General features: G+C 43.4%; 1 protein-coding gene across 2 annotated transcripts; it reads left to right on the top strand.

Moving 5' to 3' along the window:
- Nucleotides 1-104: 104 nt before the first annotated feature.
- HECA (hdc homolog, cell cycle regulator) lies at nt 105-27,119 on the top strand. 2 transcript variants are annotated; one of them, XR_008822496.1, is made up of 5 exons: nt 105-462; nt 15,628-16,668; nt 19,773-19,927; nt 22,635-23,735; nt 26,877-27,119. XR_008822496.1 is itself a non-coding variant. In XM_056342776.1 (4 exons), the coding sequence occupies exons 1-4, from the start codon at nt 231-233 to the stop codon at nt 22,797-22,799; spliced, it is 1,593 nt and encodes a 530-aa protein (XP_056198751.1). In that variant the 5' UTR covers nt 105-230; the 3' UTR covers nt 22,800-27,119. The 2 variants fall into 2 exon arrangements, 1 of the variants encoding a protein (XP_056198751.1); XM_056342776.1 differs by having other exon boundaries at nt 22,635-27,119.
- The last annotated feature ends 376 nt before the right edge of the window (nt 27,120-27,495 follow it).

Here is a 27,495-nt window from a genome sequence, read left to right as displayed (position 1 = left end):
CTGCCGCCAGCGCCCGCGCCTGCTCCGGGAGGAAGCGGGGCGGCGGCGGCCGGCCGAGCGGGACACGCCTTTCGCCCTCCCCGTCCCGGCCCCCCGGGCCCCACCGCCCACCGCGGGCGCGGCGCAGCGCAGCGCGGCCGCCGCGGCCCCGCCATGAGCCGGAGGTAGCGGCGGCCGCGCCTTCCGCAGCCGCCGCCGCCCGCTCCGCCGCGGCGGCGGCCGGGCCCGCGATGCCGAACCAGAAGGGCGGCAAGGGCAAAAAGAACAAGCGCGCCAACAGCAGCGGCGACGAGCAGGAGAACGGGGCGGCGGCGGGCGGCGGCGCCGCGGCGGGAGCGGGCGGCGGCGCCGCGGCGGGCGGCGGAGCCGGAGCGGCGGCGGCGGGCGGCGGCGGCGGGGCGGGCGGCGGAGCGGGCGGCGCGGCGGCCGCGGGCGGCGCGGCGCCCGGAGACGTCAAGAGCGGTGAGCGGCGGCCCGGGCCCCAGCGCCTTCCGCGGCCCGCCGTGGCGCAGGCGACGAGCGGCGGGCGGGGGGGCGGCGCGGGGGGCCGCGGCGGGGCTGGGGAGCGCCCGGCGAGACGGGGTGCGCGGGCGTGTGCCCGGGTGCGGTGGCGGGTCCGGGGGAGGAGGAGGAGGGTAGAGGGCGGGCGCCGCCCGGGGCCTTGCGCGGATGCTGCCGCCACCACCGCCGGGGTCCCCCCGAAATGCGCGGCGGGGCTGCTCTCCGGGGTGTCCCCGCCCGGTGACCCGCCCGAGGGCGCGGGCCTGCGCGGCGGCGGTGCTGCCGCCGAGGCCGCGGGCAGGCGGGGGGCGCCGCCCGGGCGGGAGCGCGGCCGCGGGGCAGAGCGCATCCCCGGCGGGGGGCGGGGGGCAGCGCCCGCCGGCGGCGGCCGCGTCCCGGCGCCTTCGGTGCTTAGTTGAAAAACCCCGACTTTATTTCGGCACGATTAAAAATGGAGTCTTACTTCTCGGTCCGTGCTATCTGGCGGCTCACAGCAGCTGGGTTTGCCGGGGCGGTGTACTCACTTTCCATCAACCATTTTATGCCGCCTTCGGTTGGCCGGTCGGATTTTGGTTCGGAGCGATTTTGGTGAGGTGTTTCTTACAGAAACTTGCACTGCTCTCCGTGTTGGGAAATAGTCTTGCTAATAATGATATTTCAGGCTAAATCTAAAGGTAGGCTAGGATTTTATTACACCTTTTGCTAGGCCAGAGAACCCCCACATCTTGGCTCTGGTGCTGGATTTGCAAACTGTGGCATGGGGTCCCTGCGCTTGACTTCTTTTCCCCTCCCAAGTTGGACTGGAGCTTTTTACTCTCCATGCTTTGGAAAAAGTGGGAGGGCAGCTACAACTGCTTTTATACTTTGTGGCAGTAGTTTTGCCTGGCTGCTGTTTGCCAAAGGTAGTTCCAAGAATTGTACTTCGGTTTTCAAGATGTCTGATTCCCATGTATTATTTAATGGAAACTTTCCTTAACAATATTAGCCATTAATTACGAGTCACTTCAGCTCACAAGGTCTTTGCCAGGCTGCTTTTATAAGAATACTACTTACTCCAGAGAATCATGGAGAATGCTTAGAATTTCCTTTTGGGTTGGTTTCCTCTTTTTTTTTTTTTTTTTTTTTTTTTTTGGCTATTTGTTCTGAGTGATTGAACAAGGGGGAAGAAGAAGGAAGATTAGCAGGGGTTAGTGAATTTCTAGAGCCTTTTTATCATGACTTCAATTAGTGATATGCGACATCCACTTTGCAGGCAGTGTCCTGGTGTGTGACGCTGTTGGATTTTGTTTAGTTTTTGAGGTGGGGAGAAACAACGTTCCCGAATTTTTTCACACAAGTCCAAGTGAAAGCAGAGGTGCATTTCTGGTGTGGCTGTTTTGCACGGGAATAATGAAGTGTTGTTCCTTGTGCGGATGCCACTGAAGGTGATGCTAGTGAGCACTGGAAGCAGTGCAGCTTGCTAGCTGGACAGGTTGTCAGTGTTCAGCTCAAAGACTGTGTGTTCCGGGTACCGTACATAGGCTTCCTCAGTGCTGGCCAGCTTCCTTGGAAGTTGAGGCTGCCTTTCCGGGAGCTGACCTGAGATGCTCCTTTATTGTCTCTCTCCCTGCTTCCAAATGACTTCAGTGGTCAGAAACATCCTTGACTCTTTTGTCAGATCCCCCCCACCCCACCCAACAGAGGTACAGCATTGCCTTCCACGTCTGCTCTAAGTGCTGGGCCAGCACACCTGATCTTTGCCTTGACAGGTTCATTGCTTCTAGTCCTGTCTTTCATTTCAGATAATCATAAAGGCTAGAGGAGTAGGTCTGGTTGCTAGCTTTATTTTACATCGGTTACTGCCCATCAGATGGTCCTGAGCTGGAAGTTTTGTAAATTGTATTCTCGCCAATAAATCCAAAGCTTTCAACAGTTTTGGTTCAGGAGATGAAAGGAGAAACTGCTCCTGTTGTGCTGCTGAGCAGGGAATCCAGCTCTTATGTGCAAGGAAAAGATTAGATGTTGATAATGGATTCCCTCAAGTCTTCAAAACCGATGAATCTGAAATGAAGCTATGTAGTGCAGCCGGGGCCATGGAGGCAGGTTTCCCATTACTAGACTCAAGGCATTTGTAAGAGGCTATGCACTTACAGTTACTTGATCACTAAGCAGTTTAGGGAGGACGCAGCCTGCTGCAGTGAGTTGTGAGGTTAATACAGTTCTGCTGTACACAGTCAACTCTCGATTATTCATGGGAGACTATCTGGGCTGCGGATTAAGTGTGCTGGGTGCAGGGAAGCTCTTTGCTGTGCTGCTTTTGCAGCATGCAGCTGCATGCTGCAACTCGTGCTGCCCAGGCCCACTGGTCCTGCGGGTCCCTCATCCCTGGGCTCGCTCCCCTCTCCTGTGTTGTCACTATATGCTGTTCTAGAATAATTTGTGTGTGTCTGGTGTTCTTGCTCTCCTACTGTCCCATCTTTACCCTGGAAAAGTGGTAGATGATCATAATGGCATAACCTGGTTTCTTTCATTAATGTGACAAGACAGAGTTATGGAGAGATGAAAGCAGCAGATACAATAATTGCAAATTTAAGATTGTCTGTGCAAACCTTGGCTTTGCATCATGATGTCAGTGTGAGACACTAATTACGCGGTCCCATCAGGACCCTGATTCACTCAGGGAAGGGATGGTGGTTCAGATATTTTTTTTGAAGTCTTCACAGTTCATTATGTGGTCCACATATTGTTTCTTCCCCCCATCCACACAGTGTAATGAAACAGAATTTTTTATTTCCTCTGGGCTTCTCTGTGCAGCTCTGCCTAGCAGTGCCATGTAATACAGAGCTGTCGTTATAGCACCCTTTTACAGTGGAAAGATGTTGTTCCCTTTTACATTTCAACAGATTTACCTTCAATCCCTGCACAATTTTCCCTCAAAGTGTCAGTCAGTTTTTGGCATGATGACTGAGAAACGTAGGGTGATTTTTCCCCTGCCCCAAGAGGGCATCTGTTTATGCTTTTTTTGGTGGTGGTTTAATTCTTACGTGTTCAGAGCTCAAACTGCAATTGAAGGGTTCTAGACCCCTAGGGTGGAGAGCGCAACCACTGACCAGATGTGATGGTTTTTCTGTCGTGCACTGTAACTTTTCAGCAGGTATTGGGATGATGCCCACAAGGAGGATTCACATTCTGTAGCTGTGCCTTCCTTTCCTGTCTCTCCCATCAGACCAAGCAGGAATTCTATACATGATAAATTAGTCTTTCCTGACTAAAGTGCATCCATTTTCTGCATTGAATGAGGCACACATCATGGGGTGGGGTGGGGTGGGTGGACTAATTTAACGGTATTGCAGTGCACAGGGAAACTGAAATGCAGTGTCACAGCAAGCCTCATTTCTTAAGATTCCCTGTCTTCAGAGTGGTTGAATGATATTCCTAATAATTATGCAGTTTGGTTAAGAAAAGTAGCGCAGAAAATTAGCTGGAAAACTGCATAATCTGAGCTGTCATCATGTAAAATTATACCAGCAGCTCCATGGGATTCTACATTTACTGATCACCAGCATTCCCAATGGCAGTAGTTGGTTACCTTCATCTGTGAGGAGTGTGAGGGGACAAGGCATTTTGTGAATACTTTGCCCTGAGCAGTGGAAGAGGAAAATCCACAGGGTTTACTTCAGATCTCAGGGCTCTGAGTGGCAAATTCCTTCTCTGTTTCTGCCTCGCTGAGCCTAGGCACTTTTACACTGTCAGCTCCAGCTGTTTTATCCCTTCATCCTAGAAACTTCTCACTCTGGTCTGCACATATAGTTGCTTCTTACCCTAAAATTCTTTCTTCCATCCATTTTCTTTGCCTTGTTTCCATTCTTGGTCTCATTGTCCAGTAGACGGAAGTCCTCTTCCTCCCCTTGATGGTCAGTATCTTAGCATCTTGCTGCTTCATCCCCTTGTTGTTGTCACTCTCATCTCTCCAGTGTTGGTGTTAAGATGAGAGAAAAGGAGAAGCTGGCTTTCCTTATCTGTGGTTTTCCCTTTTAACGTGGGGTTCATTATAGCCAGATAAATTAGAGTAAGAAAAATACGGCATAGCTGTCTTTAAATTACTGTCTTACAGTGTATTGACCAGTTGTTTTAAGACCATACTTCTTCCCCTTGGGCATACGTGAGTGCATAAACTGCAAAAGTGGCAGAGCTGGTGAGTTGGTGTGTTGTCAGAGATCAGATTTGTACAGGATCTATGGGCATGAGAGTCCTTCAGGAGTAAAATAGCTGTGGGGGAGCTGGTGGAGGTGGTTGCTGTAGGTTTATATTTATATAATATGTATATTTATATATATAAAGCACCTATCACCATATTGATAAACATTCTTTTGATAAACCACACTGAAGCATGGTTTTCCAGGGGTGGAGTTCCTGCCATAGCAGCCGAGGGGTTGTGCGAGCAGTGCCCACCGCATGTGGCAGCTTCTGAACTTGTCTGTAGTTACCAGGATTTAAAATGGCCAGCTGTGCTTTTGCCCACTCTTCACCTGGGTTTCACAAATATGTAAGAGTGATTTACTTTCAAATAAAAATGCTAATGTAGGACCAATGTATGAAGAAGAAAATCAACAGTGACTAATGTATTGAAAGCTGTGACTGGCCAGCAATTAAGATTTGGAAAAAAAAAAATGATTATACTCTGGAGGTGGGATAGTTAAAGAGGGCCAGAAAAATCGTCAGTGCAATATTTAATTTAAAAATGTATTTTTAGAGCATGAATTGCTGTGGTATTTAAGCAAGGATTAATAATTGCTGTCAAATGTTTCCTGCTGCATATAACATCCAGTTCCAGTCTGGCACTCTAGTGATGTTGAGTATTGGCACCTTCTTTTTACTTAGCTTGAGGGAGTCCCATTGATACCAGTGAGACCACCTGGAAAATTAAGTTTCTATTCTGTTACAGTGACTACAAAATTTAATACCTATTAATTTTCTAAAGGAAAATCATTTTGCTTCATAATTCCATTGAGTTCTTCTAACTGCAGAAATCAATTGAATGCAAATTTCACTGTCTCTGTCAATGTGAATAGGGTTTGAAAGGACTTTCGTGTTAGTTTGACGATTTTTAAAACTATCTAATTCCATGCTTTTGTAGCAAATGCAATTCATGTTCTGCAAATCTTTGCAAATGGTGTAATGTCTATAGTATTATTCAATACTATAAATACTATCCTTTCATGCAAGCAGCTACACACCCATTTAATATTTTTTTTAACAGTTACTTGCTATCAAAATGTTATCAGTGCCCTGACGGCATTCTGTGGTCATGTGCTTAGTCATTTGCTCAAGTGAGGCACTTGCATGAGTAAGGGCTAGTCTTGATGTTTGTTAGGTTTCATATGAGGAAATACAGTTTTTGAACTGGTTGCTTTATTTTGTCTGTACTCATCCTGTACCTTCTGCCCAGTGATCTAACAAGTAGTGACAGGATGATTTCTAGTCTTTGGAGATATTTGTAAGTTTTCTTCAGCCTTGCTTACAGCCTTGCATATTGAGACATCCTTTGATGTTGAAGTACCGTGTTGACTGGCAGACGTCCATCCTTCTCTGCTTTTCTTCCTGCAGCATATGTGAGGGAAAAAACAGTGGTAAAACTTGCATCCAGCTCAGGGTAAAATATGCTCCAGCTAATCTTCAAGGTGTCTAAATTACAACAGCATTAGTAGGGCATGGGCTTTCTTTAAATAGTTTTGATAGAAATTCTGATCGTTTCAAAGAGGCCTCTTGAAGGAGTAATCTAGTCACTGGAGTGGGTAATTCCGTTTTGAAAGCTTGTGGGATTTTGAGTGGAGCGCTGGAATTTCCCCGTAGACTTTAGTGACATTTATCTTGAACGCGTTCACTTTATCTCTTTTCTCTGTCTGTCCTGCAATGGCAGAGCCTATCTGTTCTCCTTCCAGGGCTTGAGAGGGATATTGCTGTTGTTCATGTCTTGAATGCCTGCTGGGAGAGGAGATAGCTTCAGTCGGAGCCTGGCTATCGACTGTGCCTGGCACTCCCCATCGCTGCTTCTGGGCTACTGATACCCATTCTGGGAGCGGTGTACGTTGAGGTCTCTGTGTACTGCACAGATGCCAGAGATGGCACACGGGCAGGGCTGGGAGCCAGCACAGCATCGTGAGGGAGATGTCTATTTGAACAGACAGCTCCACAGTCAGGAGCTGCTATCTTGCAGAGATGTTGGGTACTGCAGCTAGGGTGACTGCATCTCTCTTTTCCCACTGAGCTTCTACCAGCATCTTTAGCCTTTAGCAGGGGAAATAAAAATACTGTCTGTCATATTGAAACTTGGGAAGGATAGACCAATGACACAAACATCCCTAGACCCCAAACTAAAAGAGGTGCTGATACCACTTGGTTCAACCTTTTCTCCTTTTTCTCTTCCCTTCTTGTGCTTTTGGACTGGATCTGGTGGCTAGCTGGCTCTTCATCTGGTCAAGTCCAGCCTGCGGTGTTTACATCTGTGCCGGGTATTAGGGCATCTACTGCTTGCCACAGTTACCTCTTTATTCCCAGCAGGAGTTGGAACTTGCTGCTGAAAACTTGCCGGGCATGGACATTAGAGTCTGGTTTAGTTGTCAGGATGTCTGTTTCTTGAGGCACCACGGTTACTTTTCTGTAACATTTCAGGGTATTAAAAGCTATTGGAAAGCTACAGGGAGAGAATTTAATTGTGGAAATGCTTTTCTGTGAGGATGACTCATGTGCAGACAAAGCAACAGCCAGTGTTCAAAACACGTTAATGCCCACCGGTATTGAGATAGTCACTAATTTCTACATCACCGTGGTAGAGGTCACCAGAAAAATCCACCCTGTGCTGAGGAGTGCAAGGACTCTTCCTGGCCCTGGCGTGATTGCTTGTGGCTTGGAGGACCAGTTACTGCCTGACCTGGTTAAGCCAACTCGGAATTCACACGGGAGTATCAGAAGTGCATTGGCATTAGTTGTCTTCATGCTGATACAGGTGGAGCTCAGGCCTGTTCTCCTTTGTATGGTGAACTGGTGACATTTTCAGCTGGGTTGAGGGTATCACAGCACAAGCCAGGACAAGATTTCTCCTATGCAGAGAGGGTCTGTACATCCTAAGTGAAAGCCAGAGCTGGTGGTTGAGTTGTTCTCTGTGTTTGGATGGCAGGTATTAAATGAAAAGAAGCTGGCTAAATAACTGTACAGATTATAGTGACTTCTGCAGGACCGTGTGAATTCTCATGATGGGTTTCAGCGGCGTAGGCAGTTGGTCCAGCCTGGAGCACAGATGGCTGTGTAAGCAAACCACAAAACTATTGTGCGCATGCAGGCGCCTGTCCTTCTTAGTTTATGCTGTTTTACTTTTGACTTTCTGACTGACTTTGGTAAGGTGATGGCTGAGCTGGGAGTGGGTGGTTGAATAAGAGCCACAGGTGTGACTTTGTATCACATGCTAATTGCTGGTTTCATAAACAGGCGCGAGCTCCGACTGTGCTGTAAGTTAGAAGGTGGTAATGTGGCAGGTGTGAGTTAAGCTTTCACGATTTCCCTGGCACATTCCCACTGCTGTGTAGTTACTAGGCCTTTCTGGTCTTCTGGTGGTTTTTTTTGTGAAGAGACTCCCTTGGAGGCCAAGCGTGAAGTCAGCCAAAGTGGAGTGCATGGAGATGGTTCTAGCACCTACTGAGCCCTCCAGGAGTCCCATCATCTGAATTCCCAGGTGAACTCGGGTTTAGCAGCTCCAAATTACCTGAAATCTTTTCTAGAGGAAGGTGATGACTTCATCTGACTGCTCACCTAATAGTGACATCTTGCGCACGGGGTTAGCATGCCAAGGAGAGCTGGGCTGCTTACGGCTTTGTTCTCAAGTCCCTTCTAAGCGTAAATACTGACTGCAACTACTTGGTCCTGCGGTGGGATTGAGCTCCAGATCAGTATCTAAGTGTCAGTAGGTAGGTGCTTACATGTGGAAAGCTATCAGCTAGGCTTCCATTGTGATGAGGCATTGTCTGGAGTCAGTGGCTCTCAGAGGGTGATTCAGGTGGGTCTGCACTGGGTGTCCTACCAGCCTGAGCTCTGTCTATTGCTCACTGAAGATGGACTGCCAGCATTGGCTTCCCTTTCCAAGAATGTAAAAGGGAGTCTCATGACGCAGAAGAAAGCCTCTGTTTTAGGTGGCTTACTGGTCTAGTTGCTGTCTTGTTTTCTCCCCTCCCTTCTGGAGAACGGCTGGAAACTTTCATCTTGATCAGTCTGCAAAGATTGCTTAAGAAGTTTTGGGAGAGACATCCGTCATTGTCAAGTGAGTGTTATCAATATAAGTTATGAGTGGAGCTGTTTTGAAAGTCTTCTCATACTGTTTGTCGGCTGTTGCTTGTTGTTGCTGCGCTGGAGATCCAAGCCTGCCTTTTGGATCCACTAGTGAAACATTTTTTTCCCATTGCATTCTTCTTGCTGCATTCAGGCTCTGAGGAAGGTGGCTGATCATTTCTGTATTGCTGTATTATTTGTACTGTTTAACCAGTTATGCATATGGCAATACCATTTTGTCATGTCTTGGTAATCTTTCGAATATTAGATTATATTCCAAGGTTCACCAAAGCAAACACATTGGACAATTAATACAAGTTTTCTGTTCAGTCTGTTTTGTTGTTGTTGCGGTGGTTTATTTTCTACAGCTGCATTACAGTATTAGCACAATAATATTGTATGACTTCAATTAAAATAAAGCTACGCTGATGGCAGAGGAAATTCAGAAGATTCATGCAGATGGTTGGTAGGGAGTAGCCTTCCACAGAAATGACTCAGCTCTGGTTCAAGCTGGCAGAGTGAACAATTCCGAGCTGTGTAGCGTTGTGAAGAGAGCACTGTTCATGGCAAAGTCATGGTAGAAGTTAAAGTGCTTAATTTGCAAAGTATGTGTCCCACAGGTACCTTTCTGGCCTAGGTAATGCACTAGGAAATGTCCTTGGCATAGATTATGAGATGCTAGAGTAACAGTAGACCAAAATCAAGCCATAGTAAGTGTCTTGCAAGCCAATGCAGTGCCAAACCCTTACCTTTTCTTTGATAATTTCTTTTTCCGCATCCATAGCAACCTACTGTCGCCTGCCGTTGTTTTAAGATGACAGTAGAGCTGCCTTTTCCAACAGCTGCCATGCTTCTCTCTCCTCTGCCCCCAGCCTCACATGTTTAACACCTCCCTTGAGCTTTACCAGTGTTTGCAAGTCTGTGTGGCAAGCTGAAACCTACGCTGATGAGTACAGGAAATAATTATCTGTTTCTGTCCACTGACTGAAAAACTGGTGCTTAACACAATGGATAATGTGGGAATGTGGCAGGGGAAGAGCAAATTTTGCTTTAGGCATCTGCATTGAGGACTTGGAACAAATGAGAGCAGTCATGAAACTGAAGCCACGGAGTCATTGCATTTGGCTTGCTGGGTGCATCTTTGGTTTTATGATGGGTGTGTAAACAGAAGTAAACAACATTCTCCTCCATTTACTTCACCAGAGGGAAGTTCCTCAGGCAGCTGTTGTTCTGCTGCTTTCATCTGGGTCATGAAACGGGAAGGGTAGTCTTCATAGACCCTCTTTCTTTTTTATTGAAAGGTAGAAACTGGTTTTTTGTTGAAGGAAATTCGTCTCAGCTGTCTGTTTATATTCCTGGCTTTTATTGATGTTTGTAAACTGAATGGAAAAACTGAGAAAAAGCTGCACACCCAAACCAGCTTCCTTGCAGTCTTCTGTCATGGTCTTGTTTTTGAAAGAATGGTTAATTTTATGGTAGTCCATCAGACATAAAACATAATCTTGTTTAAACCATGAGCTATCTTTGCTTAAATGAACATTTGTTGGGAATGTTGTATGTTATTTCTGTTTTAGAGGACATGTGCTACCCCTTGCCACTTTTTTCAGAATTGCTGATCAAAATTGCTACAGTGGAATATGAAAAGACATTTATTCTTTCTGTGGAAACACAACTTTTTGAAAGAAGCAGTGTGCAATTGTAGTTGCAACCTGGCAGCTTGTCTGTTACAGCCGTGCACTTGGTCTAAATGTTGAAGCTGTTCTGCCACAGAAAACTGCATGCTGCCTGGTTTTGTTCTCTTAGGCTGTGAAAACTATCTTGAAACTGAGAGGTAAAATAGAGGGTCATTTAGGCATTCTTTTAGAAGGGTCTGCTGGGAGCATGTATGCTGCTGTGATACCTGGTAATCTTTCATTTTTCCTGAAGTTCAGTTTCATGGCTGTGGAAACCAGAAATCCATCGTGCTATTAGCTACTTGGAAGGATATTATATTTAGGTGACAAACCAGCTTGGGGCTGCAGGTGTGGATGGGTACTTTGGCCATGTGAATTTCTATTTACTCCCCTTTATTGTCTTTCTTGACAGTAATCATTGTACTGTTACCATGAAGACATTAAGGTGATGATTCTAGCTCTGAATTTGTGAAGAATAATCTCAAAATGCATTTCTAATTAATGGGAAATAGAAGGGCTTGATAACAAAAATTTTTAAAGTTTTGTAATTCTGTAATAAGTGTTTTGTCTCATTTGTAAAATGATGATTAAATAACCCAGAGCACTTCCAAGGGTCTGAATTGATGGGAAGAGCTCTTCACATTTGCTAATGTGGCTCCCATACTAAGTGATCTGAACGCTGTCTCTTTTGCTCTTAAGGCATATATGTTGCTGTGACCTGGGCAAGTTGCACAAAAAATAGCTTTGTTTTCCATTTCTTATTTATTCTTTATGTAGGAACATGTGGCATGATTACGTTTGGCAGGAGACAGGAATGGAGAGAAGTCTGCAAGGGATGTTCAGTCCTGCACAGTCTATCTTGTACGGATAGACCTGCTGGAATTTGAAATATTGGGCAGAATCAAATGTTGGCTTGAGGTTTTTGTGTGCTTTTCAGGTAGTGGAGTTTTCTGCTGTGTTAAATACAAGGATATTGACCTGGTTTTGGCTGGGATAGAATTAGTTTTCAGTAGCTGGTACAATGCTGTTTTGGATTTAGCATGAGATAGTGTTGATAACACACTGATGATTTCAGTTGTTGCTGGGTAATCCTTATGCCAAGCCAAGGACTTTTCAGTTTCTCGGCCCTTGCCAGTGAGAGGGCTGGAGTGACACAAGAAATGGGGCAGGACACAGCCAGGAGAGCTGGCCCAAACTAGCCAAAGGGATATTCCATACCATGGGACATCATGTTCCATATGTAATTGGGGAGGAGTTGGCTGGGGCCTACCGATGGCTGCTCAGGGACTGGCTGGGCATCAGTCAGCAGGTGGTGAGCAGTTGTGTTGTGCATTACTTGGTGGTTTTTTCCTTTTGGGTTTTATTCCTCTCCTTATTACAGTTGTTGTTGTTATTATTACGATTTTATGTTTTATTTCAATAGTTAAATTGTTTTTATCTCAACCTATGAGTTGTAAACCTTTTCCTGATTCTCCTGCCCACCCCAAGTGGGGGTGGCGGATGGCTGCGTGGTGCTTTGCTGCCGGCTGGGGTTAAAGTACAACAACACTACAGAAGCGGCAGAAGTTTCTAGTGAGACAACTTGCGTTAGCCTTGATGGGCTCTTCAGTTTCTGTTGTGGAAATACTGCAGTTTTTATCAAGGCCTTCTCCACATCAGCAGACTTCGCTGATAACAAACCTGTGTCATTGAAAGCTGGTGTTTTGACTGGCATGGGATTAACCTTTCTGTGGGCATGGCCACGTGGCAGAGATACCTGTGGGTTTTCTAGAGTATTCCCTGTGCTACTACAATGACAGTAGTGAAATGTCAGATGAGTAGGGACCAGCTTCTCCTCTTAGCAACAGTGTTTTCCAAAACAATCCCAGTGACACCATTCAACGATTCAGTGGAGCCTTGCATGGGGGAAGGCTCTTGTTCACTCTGCTGCTTTCTTCCAGCTGCCCTAGACCTGCTTTTGCTACGGTGATTGTGTGACCAGCCAATTCGCACCGAGTAGGTAGAAGATCAGATGAGGGAATGTCTGAAAAGTTTGTAGTCATGTAGTTAATTTGAGTGCTGAAAAAGGTGTCTCTGTCCAAAACTTGAAGCTTTTTCTTGCTCATAGTTACACTGTGTAGGATGCTTCCCAGGTAATCTAATATCTATAAGTTCTTGAGGAGACGCTGGAGAAGATCCCATTCCCTAGTCCTTCCATTGACCAACCAGGAAAAAGGGGGAAAATCTATGGAAAGTCACCTTTACAAAAGCCTTGAGACACCCAATACATGATCAGTATCAATTGTAGACAAGCTCTGTGGAGTACACAGGCTGTGGTATTTTTTTCTGTATTTCAGCCACTTATTTATCAATTTCATTTTTTGTCCACATAATTAAGGGGCTGTAAACTTCTCAGGGGGCTAGAGATCAGATTTTTTTGCATCCAAACCAAAAAACATGTTCAAAGGTTAATCAAGGAAACACTTTTCTTACTCAGTCGGTTAACAGTGTGGAGGAACAAGTGTAGAGTCTTTGTTCTAAAGCGGAGATCTCTAGACTTGTCTGTATAGTAACTTTCTCGGCTGTCAGCTATAATTATACCTGTGACTGCTAGAACATTTACACTCTGAAACACAGGGGGAGCATAAGTGGATTTTTGGCATGTTCTTTCTTCCTGCCTCCTGGCAGTGGTGGAAAGGAATATGTACCAAAATAGATGAATAAAGGAAATGCGTAAGTGAGAACTGTTTGTATCGGTACCTCTGGTATCTTGCTGCACATCTGACTTTTGATGGTTTGTCTTTAATGGTTTCAGTTTAACTGACTTCTCTGAGATAAATTGGATAAGGATGCTATAATTGCAGACTATACTTTCAGACCCTAAATATGATGAAAGAATAATTGACAATAAAAAAAAAACTTTGTAGAGATGCTTGGTGTGGCATAGTGTGACTGGAATTGAAATCTGGGAGAATGGGTGGGGGAACTCTCTGAACTGGTAAACTGACAGATTTTGTTTCAGAGCAGGTAAGTTTTTTGCTCTTGGCCAGCAATGTTATGCTCAATAATACACAGTGAAAAACGTGGAGAGAAATTAGTCATCGGTAGCCAGTGAAATTAATGCTTCTCAAAGACATCTCAAAACCTGCATGTTCTTAGCGGGCTTTTCAGAGACTTTTCGGAGACAGCTAGTAAGAATATAGGTGTCACATGTATAGAAGGAGCTCTCCAAAGAGTCTCTAGGGAAAGCTTCTCTTACCTCTGTTCTCCCCAATTTGGTAATTTGCTTTTAATGACTGAACAAGTCCATATTTTGAAATGAAATAGGCTTTTGTTTGATTTAAGAGGAAGTTTTTGGGAATGTGCTTTGCTTGCCATTTGTAGGCCAGTCCCTGAAGGAAAGGTATTGCAGAAAATTCTCCTTGCAACTGTGCTGCTTCTGGCGTAGAAACAGAGGCAGAGAAATGAGGTGAAGGTTGTGGCATTTTCCAGGGAATGGCTCAGGAAAATCTTCTCATGCTCTTTGTGCCCGGCTCTTCTGGATGAGTAAGTCTTAAGAGCTACCGTAATCTTGAATTTACTGAAGATAACCTTGAAGGTTTTGTCCAGTGGTTTGTTTATAGCCTTTTAACAAAAACTTGTTGGGAAGAGGCAAAACCACTAGCATGGCAAAGGTCTGTTGTTGTAAAGCATCTGGTCTATTACTGCTGTAGGACAGGTGGTGATAGGTAGTGTGCCTGTTACTGAGAGTCTTGAGTAAAAGTAAATGTAGCAGTGTTAGACCTATCGTCCCACCGCAAATGATGTTGTATTATTTGTGCTAGTAGCGACAAGAATGGGATTAAAAGCAATGCAATCGAGTGGTGGTTTTTTCCGTGCTTATAAGATAGAAATTTGAAGTTCTAAGAAAAAAAAAAACCGACCCTGCATCATGGCAGTCTCTCTCCACAAGGCTTGGTGTACTTCTTTTGCAAGTCCTGGACCCCTGGCTGAGACTGGGGAACTGCAGGGGACCATTTGCTCTGTTTCATGTGGAATGAGACAGGACTTGACCATGGAGGACCCTGAAGAAGCCTGCTAGTATTTGGGTACAGCAGTGCAGAGGTTAAAAGGCAGCCTGCCAGCCCTGTTGGAGCAGTGTTTTTTGGTGAAGTGGAGGAAGTAGGAAGTCAGAAATACAGAGGAGAAACATTTGTAATACTTGAGTAAGCATCTAAAAACTTCATGATTAGAAACTCTTAAGATCCAATAGAAACTGCAGCTGAAAATTTCCTGTCCTTTCTGTGCCTCCCAGCTGCAACTGAGCAGCCAGAAACATGAGTCGTATGTGCTCTGTGGTACTTTGGTGAGGGAGGTGATATTGGTCCATAAATGCAGAATACTTTTTGTAGAGCATTTTTGTGTAGAAGTTGATGTTTCAGGGAGAGAATTGAAATAAACTGTTCTTTGCTCAAGGATATAGCAAAGGCTGCTACTTTGCTGATAAAAAGACCATGTGGCGTTCGGTTTTTTTAACCTGTGTTGCAAAACTGGTTTGTGAAATTTAGCTATCCAGGAGGTCGGTGATGGTGGTATAGTCTACGTTTGCCTCAGCAATGTAATGACAGCCCTTCTTTCTGTAATAGGAACATAAGCTGTTTGTCTTGCTTTTCAAAGGCCTCTGCTTCCTTCTTTTCTCCCTAGCTGTTGTCTCTTGCTCAGTCCCAAAGAAAAGATCAACTCCTGCCTCTCTCTGTGATTGCAAAGCCAGGCTCTATAGCCTACTTATTTTTCAAACAAACATCTCTGTGTATTCCCCCCATGTTGCCCCTCAGGCTTCAAAGCAGCCCTCCAGAAGCATCCACAAAGCTTTCTCCTTACTTCTTAAGGCCTTGCAACAGTATCCGCAAACCCTTGAGGAGGGCTGATGCTTCTGAGGTGCTTTGACTTTGAATATTAAACAAACTGTAATGTCATTTTGTTTCTTTATTCTTTCATTTCCGTATCTCCTTTCATGTACTTAACTTTTTTTGGCAAAGGCTGCTTTTTGCCTTGACCCAGAGTTCTAGTGCTTGTGGGCCCTTCAATGATACAGATCATGAGTAATAGCTTACCTGCCTATTTGGCACAGTATTTAAAGAAGTATTGCAATTAGCGGGCCATTAAGTTATTAATGTATCCATTTTATCTTCCACAGAAGCCCCTTGTGCTACTCCACTGATCTGTAGCTTTGGAAGGCCAGTGGACCTGGAGAAGGATGACTACCAGAAGGTTATATGCAACAACGAGCATTGTCCATACAGCACTTGGATGCACCTTCAGTGCTTCTATGAGTGGGAAAGCAGCATTCTTGTCCAGTTCAATTGCATTGGCAGAGCCAGGAGCTGGAACGAAAAGCAGTGTCGCCAAAACATGTGGACAAAGAAGGGATATGACCTGGCTTTTCGCTTTTGCTCCTGTCGGTGTGGGCAGGGTCATTTGAAGAAGGACACTGACTGGTACCAGGTGAAGCGGATGCAGGATGATAAGAAGAAAAAATCAGTGTTGGAGAAGAGTATGGGAAGGTCAATGGCAGAGTCAGCAGAGGAGGCCAAAAAAGGCAGGCTGGCCAACAAGCCGCAGAAAGGCTTGAGTAATGACCTCCAGCGAAGGCACTCAATGGACAGGCAGAATTCCCAGGAGAAGGGTGTCATGGGTGGCAGCTACACCGTGCGTTCACCTTGTGTCTCTCCTGGCCAGTCTCCACCCACTGGCTACTCTATTCTTGCCCCCACACATTTCAGCGGCCCTCGTTCCTCACGATACTTAGGAGAGTTTTTGAAGAACGCCATTCACCTGGAGCCCCATAAGAAGAACATGGCTAGTGGAGGCATGTTCAGGAACGCGCATTTTGATTATGGGGCAGCTGGCTTGCAAGCACATAGATCAGGACACTTCGATGCCCCTGTGCAGTTTTTGAGAAGGCTTGATCTATCTGAGCTGCTTACTCACATCCCCAGGCATAAATTGAATACTTTCCACGTGCGGATGGAAGACGATGCCCAGGTGGGCCAAGGGGAGGACCTTCGGAAGTTCATCCTTGCTGCTCTTAGTGCCAGCCACAGGAACGTTGTAAACTGTGCGCTATGCCATAGGGCGCTGCCAGTGTTTGAACAGTTTCCGCTGGTGGACGGGACCCTGTTCCTTAGCCCATCGAGACATGATGAGATTGAATATGATGTTCCCTGTCACCTTCAAGGTACAGGTTGTCTGTCAGTCATGCTAGGTTTCATTAAATGATGGAACTACCTTCTGTGCCCTGTCCCTCCCATTATAGATTTTCATCCTAATTCTGCATTTTTAAGCAGTTCTGTAAAGCTTGAAGTCACGTCCAAATTGATCATGTGGAGCAGATTGAAACACTTACGAGGAATTACAAAAAGCAAATGCCATATAGGAAGATCCATGCCTTGTGTTTGGGTTTACAACTAAGAGATTTCTCATCTGGTTTCTAGGTAGACCATGGCAAGGTTTTCCAGCCAATCTGTTCTGCAGTATGCGTGTGCTGATTGATCTGTTGTGAGCTTTACTCCAAGATATGCATCAATCTTTTAAATAACCTTTTAAATTTAAGCATGCTGTACTGCAGCATGGGTGAAAGTTATATTTGTACCACAGGTGGGGTGAGGTGCCTCTCATCTGCTTTCAGACTAGAGAATGTCAGTTTTGTTCACAGCAAACTATTTATTTATTTATTTTTATACAGAAGGGGCTGTAGTCTGGCCTATGTTAACACCAGCCTGAGAGGTTGGATGTAGTAAAAGTAAGCTTTTAGTACGGTAGATTGAAGTAGCAGTGGTGTAGCAAGGGTTTTAGACTTATTTCCAAACTCCCACCTGTTTGGACTGCATCCTGATCATGACCCAGCTCTGAGCTGAGTTCAGACCAAGGCGTATATTGCTTTTCTCCTCCTAGAGAAACAAATGGATGTGGGCTAGGGTGAGCCCTTTCTGAAAGCTGTGCCCCAAACTGAGTGATCAGAGTGATACACAGCAAAACATGCCTGTCCTGCAGCCTGCTGGCAGCCAGCGTGGCTAATAGAAGTCTGAGAAAGTATTTCTAATTTGGTGTTCAAAAACATATAATTCTATGTTGAAAAGTGTGTTGGGAAGGCATTAACAAGAGGTATTTTGACATTTAAGTTTACCTCCTTTCAATAAAATTATATGTTATATCCCATGCATGGTCATAATATGTGTTATGTAACATTCCTTTGCTCAACAAACTTTGTATTTATTTTTTTTCTTTTCCTTAAATCATGGCACTAAGTCACTAAACTGTATTCATGCTAACATTATTGTTTCTGTCTTGCCTAATGTACTTTAAGCAGAAAAAGTGATAGGCAAATACACAAGTGAAAAAAGCTCCAGGATAAACAGAATATACCTATGTGGGAGAACAGCGCTTATTGGCTTTGGTGGGGAGGCACAGTGCGCTTGTGATTTTATCGGTACTAATAGCTGGTTTAGTAATAGTGAAACTCATCACTTGTTAACATTTGCCACTAAGAATGAAACTGTGATTTTATTTTTTTTTTCAATTAAGTGTTCCTTACCCATTGGATAATACATCTGAAAAACTTGCTCAGACAAGATGCCATGAATAATTAATTGTTAATTTTTTTACCTCCTTGTCCTGGGTAAAATGGTTTATTATCAGAAGTACTCTTTCAAATGAAATTAAGCTTACACGATGCTGTTCCAAGGTGTTATTTTCTCTTCAGAACAGAAAATTACTTCTTTTATTTCAGGCATGTTTAAGATATCAGATGCCTCGTTTCCTGTATAACAAGGATCCTGAAAATTAAGCAGTAGAAGAGTGCAGTATTTTAATGTGTGGGAACAGTGCAGAACTTTAGATGGGGAAAATTATTTTATCTTTGTGCACAACACAAAACTTCTGTGCGTGGACTTATTTGAACGTCTCCAATCTTGAGTGTTCCCTTTAGGAACAGAGTTTATTGTATTTGCACTTTAGTCTCATCACATTTTCTAGGGCCAGACATGACAATGTGGAATAACTTAATCTTTACCTGCTCATACTAGCAAAAATATTTTGTATATATTTTAAGAAGAATCTCATTTTTCTAAAACAGTTTGCTTAAAAACCAAAACAAGTTAAACCCCCAACTGTTGATTTTGAAAGTGTCTGGTATGGACTAATCACGAATAGTTAATATTTTATTCACTTTCATCTAGAAGAGTCACGAGATGTGTGTGTTGATTAAATTACAGGTTGTGATGTTTCAGTACTTCGATGCTAAAAAGCACAAATTGAAATCAGAAATAAACACATATTATATGCAGTCCTGTTTTGTAGCTGGTCCATAACTGCACTACTGCTTAACTTTGTCTTACATAGCAGTGAAAAGTATGGTATATTACAGAATTAGTACTCTGTGTCAGCCCACTTCTAATAGCTGACAAACTACAAATCAATTCGCTCACTACAAATGGGGCACAATCTAGATGCCAGATCTTTGTAATTTGTGTAGGGCTTTTCATTTTGTGTGAAATTTGCATCTTGGATTTTGCATTGTTGAGTTTAGTCACATTTATGTGAAGAAAATATTTCATTTTCAAGTCTGAGCCACTTATTTTTATGGAAGTCAATATAATTCAGGTTTTGAAAGTCCTTGTGCATACAGAGCCTAAGGTCGTGATAGAGCTTGATAGATTTGTAGTTCTGAATGGCATGTTAAAGTCCGGGTATGTGTCATATATAATGTTTTTAAACATACTGTCAACAAACTGTCAGGAAAAAGTACATGAAAGAAAATTGCTCTTCTGCCTGTTGCTTGTTTCCATGAGGAATATTAGGTTTTAGTTCCCTCTTTGCTGGAAGATTTTGGCAAGTTGTTAAATGAATCTGTACCCGGATTGCTAATAAACTTCAACACTTCTCCACTTCTTCTGTCAGGTGGGGATGAAGCTAGGGCACAATCTTGGTTTTGGAAACACTGCAGCTGCTCATACAGGTTAACCTGGCATCTCTTCATGGAGCTTCAGCATCTCCTTTTACAAAATAATTTGCTAAAGTCTACCAGCAAATCAAGGAAGGGAGAGTGGGCAGGATGATGACTAATTCCTAAGTTTTGCATCCATGGAAAATAGCTTCAGTCAAGCCTTGTGTATTTCCTGTAGGGAAACATTTTTTTACTTTATCACTCAGCTTTTTTAAAAACAAACAAAAATAATTATAAGGTGTGATTTGTATCACTAAAGGGCAGATAACGCGTTGCAGGAAATGTCTGTTTTAATCTTCTGTTCTAGTCTCCTTAAGAAATGTCTTTCCTGTCCACAGGAAGGCTTATGCACCTCTATGCTGTTTGTGTAGACTGCTTAGAAGGGGTTCACAAAATTATCTGCATTAAGTGCAAGTCCCGATGGGATGGAAGCTGGCATCAGCTGGGAACTATGTATACCTACGATATTCTGGCAGCATCTCCCTGTTGTCAGGTTAGTACCATATGTAAATAAGACTCATAAGGTGAAATTCCAACTGATGATACATAAAGCCAAGCTTTGAGTATCTCTTTTCCCTGCCCTTCTTCCATCTTTCTTTTCCAGCCTGTACCTATGAGCGCAATACAAGAAAGCTGACTGATTCCCTGTCCCTTTGTCTTAACTTATGAGGCGGAGTGGCCTATTGCTAGACAAAAGCCAGTGCAATGATCAGTGGTTAATACCTATGTTTTAAAATAAAGCCCTTTTAAATGCATTCCCGATTAAATCTGATGGTCACTAGCAAGTATGTTTGACATCAGATATAAGTCCAGTAGTATTTTAATAACAACTGCACATTTTGAGCAGATGTTTCATGTATTCAAGTTTCTTTTAGTGCTTGAATTGTGTTTTGTTGTAAGATAATTGAAGCAAAAAAAGCCAAGGGAACAGAAAGGGCTAAAGTGTCTTTGTGCTTGGAGATTACCCAGCTCTCCTTAACCTTTGCTGTGACTGGCTCTGGTGGTGGTACTCCACCACGGCCTGAAGCAGCATAGTTTTCATTAAATGTTCACCTGAGCTTTACATTGGGTGAGATGTATCCAAGGCCTGGGGTTACTCCAGAGCAGACATGTGCCTGATGCAGCAGGATCATCAGCATCCAAGAGAATTGTCCATGTGATGGGCAGAGTACTTTAGTTGTGCAGATGGGGTTAGACAGCCATGGAAAAAGCATTCGTCTGGGAATGGCTCAGTGGTCTGCTTGGGATGCTCAGGAGCGGGCTGTTGCCTTCGAACACGCATTTGTTGTTACTGGGTTAGGATGTGAGCATCACAGAGATGCACTCATTCAAAGTGTGATCAGTTCATGGTAATGTGCATGCTTAAGAGCAATCTAAAATACAGTTTTGTCAATATGTGAAATGCCATTTTATTTTAAATTAAACATATTTACCAAAATATGTTGCTCAAAAGACAAGTGGTGTTGCTGCTGATGGTTAAAGTGACGTTGGTAACAATTACGACTAAAGACAGAGATATTACCTCCAAATTTAGAGCCTCTTCAGATTGTAATTTTTTCTAAAAAATGGGGACTTTTAAAGATAAAACACTGATGCTGACTTGCTAGCTCTGTAAAAGCCAGCAAATTTAAATTTGAATTGCTTCCGTAGAACGTACAAGACAAGAATTAAGGTCTCATTATACAAGATCCTTAATTATATGATTAATGGACAGTGTGACAGTACATGGTAAGTAATAGAACTGAGTATGAAATCATTAGCTGCCAGTGACTGTGATTGCCAGATAATACGCATTATTGTTTCACCATGATTGTTACAGATGATTCTGTGCATACAGAGGAATGACATTTAAATATGGTATGTAATTTAACTCTAAATTGCCTTGCTAATTTTATTTTGAATAATTTCATACTTAATTTCAAAATATTTAATAATCCATCACAAATGTGCATGTAGGATAATGAACTGCAGCCACTGTCAGATTACTAGCATCTAGCTGATGTGCTGGACAGTGGCAAGGAGGAAACGCCACTTTGGTTAAGAAAATCATACAAATCCAAACCCTACTAGGCTGTTATTACTTAGAAATTCTACTTTTCAAGCAGAGAAGATGCCTGTGGAGCTGGTGGTTTGTTTGAGTCGTCTCGACAGTAATAGTACTTCAATAATTTTTTGCCATCCCTGTCCCAGGAAAATTCCTTTAATCCAGCTTGGCAAAGAAAATAACTGTTCTTTTCAGTGAAGAGCTGAGGCTTTCATTAGCATATTGGGCAGTGAGGTTAAGCTGTGGTACAGGTCACACACTCGCTGCTCATTTGCCACCTTTGCTCTTAAACTCCTTTATGATCTCAAATCCCTTCTACTTCTCCTGAGTATTTCAAACGCCCTACTGAGCTTTCACACCACCAGTTGCATTCTTTAAATCCAGTGGGCTGGGTTGCTCAGCTAGATTTTTTCTGAAGACTTACTGTTTTTTGTTGCTGCTGAACATTAATAGCTCTGTCTGTTCTTACACTTTACCTTTAATTATTTCTTATATCCACCCAGTTGATGCTGGTCCTTTGTCAGTTGGGTTTTTTAGAATAGTTTGTGTGCTTGAAGTGGTGTTTGGTTTGTATAACCTGATATGTATTATAAATGTTTAAATAGGCAATTAAACTGATGCAATACCATGCCATGCTGACAAAGTAGATCGATTTATACGTTTGTTAAGCCAAAAGATTAAAACGCTGATATATTTCATAGACAGATCATGTTCAAAGATCAACCTAAATGGTTGAATTGCATGGCGAAAATGTAGAATTTCTCTCTTCGCTTTGGGGCTTCACTAATGATTTTCTGAGACGGCACTCCTTGTGCTGGGGATTGAGGAATCTGTTCAGCGATTAAGCAACACAAAACAATAAATTGCGTATATAAACTCTGAAATCCTCTGCCTCCTGTCAGTCAGAGTGGGAGGCAACCTACTCTTCAGAACTTGGTGGTGGTATTTCATGGGAAAAACATCGTGTATGCCTGCGAGTTACCAGCCCAGGTGAGGAATGTCCTCACTAGCAGATCCCATCACTGCCAGTTCCCTGACTTACCCCTTCTCCTGCTGGGAGGGCAGGGCAGGGGGCTGCAATGTGGCACCTGCTTTTGCAGAGGCGAGTTTGGTTATTTCAAAAGGGTGTTTTTGTTTGTTTCTATGTTTTTTACAGGCTCGACTGAACTGTAAGCACTGTGGGAAACCAGTAATAGATGTACGGATTGGCATGCAGTATTTCTCTGAATACAGCAACGTCCAGCAGTGTCCTCACTGTGGAAATCTAGACTACCACTTCGTGAAGCCATTTTCTTCATTTAAAGTTTTGGAGGCTTATTGACGAAAGCTTTGCTTTAGTAATAGCTATTTTATGGGTATTTCAACTTTAATACATATCTTTTTATAGGATTCATTCTGTGATGAAATTTAATTTCTTTTCTAACTGAAAGAGCAGCTTCTTTGTCTGTGTACATATTAATATGTATATATACATGTTGTTAAAAACGGAATCCTCCTGACAAGTTCTCTGTGAAGGTTGGAGGCGAGCCAATTTAATGGCCTTTGAATATATCCCGAGTGTGGGGTAAGGTTCAGCTAAAAATGATTCGGTTTTATTTCTTGTATAATTGTAATGCAGTTTATAAGAAAGGTGGGGAGACACACAGGACAGAGGAATATGTCCAATTGGGAAATGGGTAATTGTGTAGGGTTGTTGTCCCTCCAGCATGGTGGAAATGGGAACCCCTTGGAAAGAAACTGTCCTGTTACTGTTTAATCCATTCAGCCTTTTGCATCAGTTCCCACGGGCACAGGAGCTGGCCCCACGCACCAGTCACCTCAGCAGCCTTGCTTTCAGATTTCCCAAGGCGGGGTAAACTAAGGTATCGTGACAAGTGAATGTAAATGTATGCCAGAAAATGCAGTCTTGAAATGAGTGAGGGTTTTTTTGGCATAGCGTCTTCCTGCCGTGTGTGTTTGCTGTGCATTGCGCTCACTGGCGGACCGTACGGCGATAGTGCTGCTTCCACCGGGGCTGTTGTGCACCCAGCCGGGTCATCTGTTCATACCAAAACAAGCCGGAGATCTTAAAATGCTTTATTTAAAGGTATTTTCTTCACAGACATTTTGCAGAAGGAACAGGCTGAGCTGAATGGGGATGTGTTTGTATGTGTCTGGTGGGGCTGAGGCTTTGCTGCCTACTGCGGACTGGTGTGACTGGTGTGGAGGGAGGACCACGAAGAGGGATCTGGACCATCAGACCTGTAAGAGCTGAGAGGTACTGAGTATGAAACATGGCATCACTTTTTAAAACAATTAATTGCTGCACCTTTGTCTTTCAAAATTGCATTAAGCCCAGGATCTAAAAACTTTAATTTAAAGAAGTTTTTTAAAGTCTAAAGACATTTAAGAAAGCAAACTTTTAGCATATTTACTTTCTACATGCCTCTGTGCTGTACATAATAGACTATGGATTAGGCAGTGAATTTGTATCAGAGGGCTTGGCCCTGTGGACCCTGCAGTTGTTGATTCTTGGTTCCCAGTTCTCCCTTCCTTAAATAAAAATTTTAAAATAGATCATTAATCTTTTGCTTAGTTTCTCAAGCCAGTTGAGATTTAGGGGAGGTTTGGTTTTTTTGCTTTTCTCCATAATTTATTTATGGAGTGTTTGTCCACTCAACAGATGTGGGTTTTGTTTCTGTGTATGAGGTATTTGTTTCTTCTGAAGTTTTTTTGTTTTTCCAAATTAGAATCTTTTACAAGTTTATCTGTTGAAATCATGATCTTGAAAATGGTCCTGATACTCTGCCACCCTGGGAAAGAAAACAAAAAGTCAGAAGCCAAAAAACTGTTTCATATGCTGGACTGAGAATTATGAGTATGAATAAGAAATTAATGTGCACATAGAACTGGAACTGAATATCCATATTTCTTTGTCCATAAAAATGCCAAGTTCACAATTTTATTTCCTGACTGTCTTCACTGCAGAATTAGCTACTTTTAGCATTAGCCACACTTTGAGAAATACTCAAGCTGCACAGAGGGCTTCTGTGGCACAGGTGACTTGCTGACTGGAGTGGTAATGTCCTTAGAAGCCAGGCAGCTCACGTTAATGGTTTTCACATCTGGACTATCTGTCTCATACAGTTACACTGGTGATCTGCTGCTGGTCCGAACAACGGTGTCAGCAGGCTGTGGTGTAGCTTTTATCACTGATGCTCCCCTCCTTCTGTCATCGCACCTGGGCTTGGTTTTGGGTCTGGAGCACATCCTTGGGGTTTTGTGCAGTTGTTCCCTGTTTGTGACAGTTTTGATAAAGCCTGTTTCCTTTTCAAGGAGTGTTATGGGAAGAACTTTGAGAGACTTCTAACACTGTCCTGGCATGGCTACCACAAACCAAGTTACACGAAGCCCAGTTGCAGGGGGACCAGCGCTGTAACCATTGCCCATAGGAGCAGGCGCCGCCCTAGGCCTGCCTGAGCTGGAGGAAGGTGTCTAGCAGATAAAACCTGGTTAGCTGTGCAGTGTAGGCTTCCCTTACGGAGAAAAATCAAATTATAATTTGAATTAACTCCTTAGGGAGGATGAGCCCTTCAGTTTTGATGATGTGTTGAGCAACTTGATGGAGTTAGGGTGGCTAACAAGGTTTGGAGTTGCATTGCTTGGCAGTACCGTGAGAACCAGACCAGACAGACAACGGCTAGGCTGTTCCAGCAGCTGGAAATCACACAGCAAAGACAAAGGTCCTATAATGAGAAAAATTAAAGGATACGTCTGTTACTGTAGTGTTTGGACTTGAGTGGCCGTCACTCATGCCCTGAGTCTAGGGTGTTAATTCCCACATAAGCTACATGGTGCTGTGTACCTGCTTATCATGCACTTGGCGAGGGGAGCTGTCACTCACCGTACAGCGCACATGGGAGGGGAGAAGTGGGATCTGGAGTCCTTCTAAAGACTTGTTCATTTGCTTTCCTTAGAGTAGCTTAATTTATACTTCTGTTCTCTAAGTACTTAGATGCCTCTCCAGACATGTATGTATGACAATCAAGAATGAGTAGACATGGAGAAAAGGAATTTGGCCAACTTTAAAAACACAAGTTTATGAAAGGTGGTACAGTATATTCAAGTCAAAACCAAGAATGTAGCAGACTGAGAAAATGGGAAGGGGGAAGCTTATTTACAGTCTTAACAGTGACAAGGAGTTACGTTCAAATATATCCAAGAAAACAATTCAGTTCTCCATCAGCTTTTCTTTCTAGTTCTGCTGTTAAGTGAGTCTTATGTATTGCTTGAGGAGATGCCTATTTTCTTGCAAAACACATCTCTCAACTGGAGACTAGCAGCACTTGTAGCACTGTAAAAGTGATCCTTGATGGAAACCAGCTGGGCTACAGAAAGATTCCTGTGAACATTCACTCCAAAGTAAATTGTCCCTAATTTGTAGAGAATGCTTTCCCTGCTTCTTGCTGGTACTGAAAACTGGTCTTGGGTTACTGCAAAATGTGGTATTTTCTGTACCATGCATCAGATCCCTGTCAAGCAGTCAGGCTCACCCTTTGGCCAGGAGAGTTTCAGCTGGGCTTTGCGTAAGTAGAAGGGCAGAGGTGACTTCTTTGGGACCTAATGGCTACTTCAGAGGTTAAACTAGACCGCAGTTACTTTGCTTTCTGTCTTGACGATCAATCATGCATTGGAAGTAGTCATGAGCTTTGAAACGTATCAAAAGGGAAATGATTTCCCTAGCTAGGGAGCTGCTTGCTTTACTTGCTTGGCTAAAGTTTATTCTTCATTACCTTTCAGTTTTCTGATTCTGTGTGTTCTAATCTGGCCTGTGGTCAGATTAAATTGTGCCTGAAATATGTTTTGTAAATGAGAATACAATCCTCTGGATTTAGAGGTTCATTTTACTGTCCTTAAGTGCACGATACTCCTTGTGATGGTAATAGGAGTTGCATGTGCAAATGCTTTTCTTTCCAGTAGTTAACTCCTTTCCATAGGAGAGGCTTGTATTTAGACTCTTCATATTTTGGATGTGTAAAAATGAATTCATCCATCAGTAGGATGTTTAAAAGTAAATTTTGATAACCATAACTAATACAATGGACATCTTTTACATGCTGATGTGTAATTTGACATTTACCAAGGTGAACAACCTGAGATTCTTGTTCTGTCTAATGCTGCGGAGTTATTACAACTACAGTGTTCTGTAGCCAGCCCATAGACTATCCTATAGTCTATTTGCATTAACTTCTCCAGTAGTGAGCAGAGTATTCATAATTAATTTAGCTGCAAAAATGGGCAATATTCCTACAAGGGAGGCATCTAACCCAGTTTCTCTCTTTTTTCTTTTTTCTTTTTTTTTCTTTTTTCTCCACCCCACACCCCCACCCCCCATTTACTCTTTATTTTGCTGTACCAGGTAACTGAGGACAAATGTTGTTGTTAAGGTCACTGGTGAGAAAACCCCTCAAAAATATACTTGTCCATAAAAGTTTCTTGTTGAGACATTCTTGGATTGCACTTTTGCAGATGGAAGAATATGTACATAGCAAATGAATGTTGATGAAATTATAATTGGTTATGATATCATTTGCGTGTGTTGGTAGAGAATATTTTGTTGTGACTTCTCTGTATTAAAAAGTAATAAATACCAGACAGCTAATGGTGTGGGTTCTTCTTTGCCCCCTTCTTCTCTTGACTGCTTTCTTACATCTGCTCTTTATAGAGAGACTTACTTTAGTCACCTTAACTATGAAAGGGCACAGTGTAAACAGATTTTCAGTGCCATTTAAAGTGAAGCTTTGAGGTAGTCATTTTGAAGACTGCTGTATTAAAAGGATGTGTGAGGGTGCAACACATCCACTTGCAAAACAGAAGTCCTGTTCACTTTGTTGACATTGGAAATGCTCCTTCTGTAGCGTAGCATGTCCTGCAGGAGCCGTTTTGGGAATGCCTGTGTCCTGCGCCGGCCGTTGCCAGTGGGGATGAACGGGAGGATGGAGTGCTGAATCCTTGCTTCTGGTTGAGTCTGTTGATGG

Source organism: Falco biarmicus, chromosome 6, assembly GCF_023638135.1.
Source record: "Falco biarmicus isolate bFalBia1 chromosome 6, bFalBia1.pri, whole genome shotgun sequence".
NCBI classification, from domain to species: Eukaryota; Metazoa; Chordata; class Aves; order Falconiformes; family Falconidae; genus Falco; species Falco biarmicus.
Note: the sequence above shows the minus strand (reverse complement) of the source record. Positions and strands in the feature narration are given on the sequence as shown.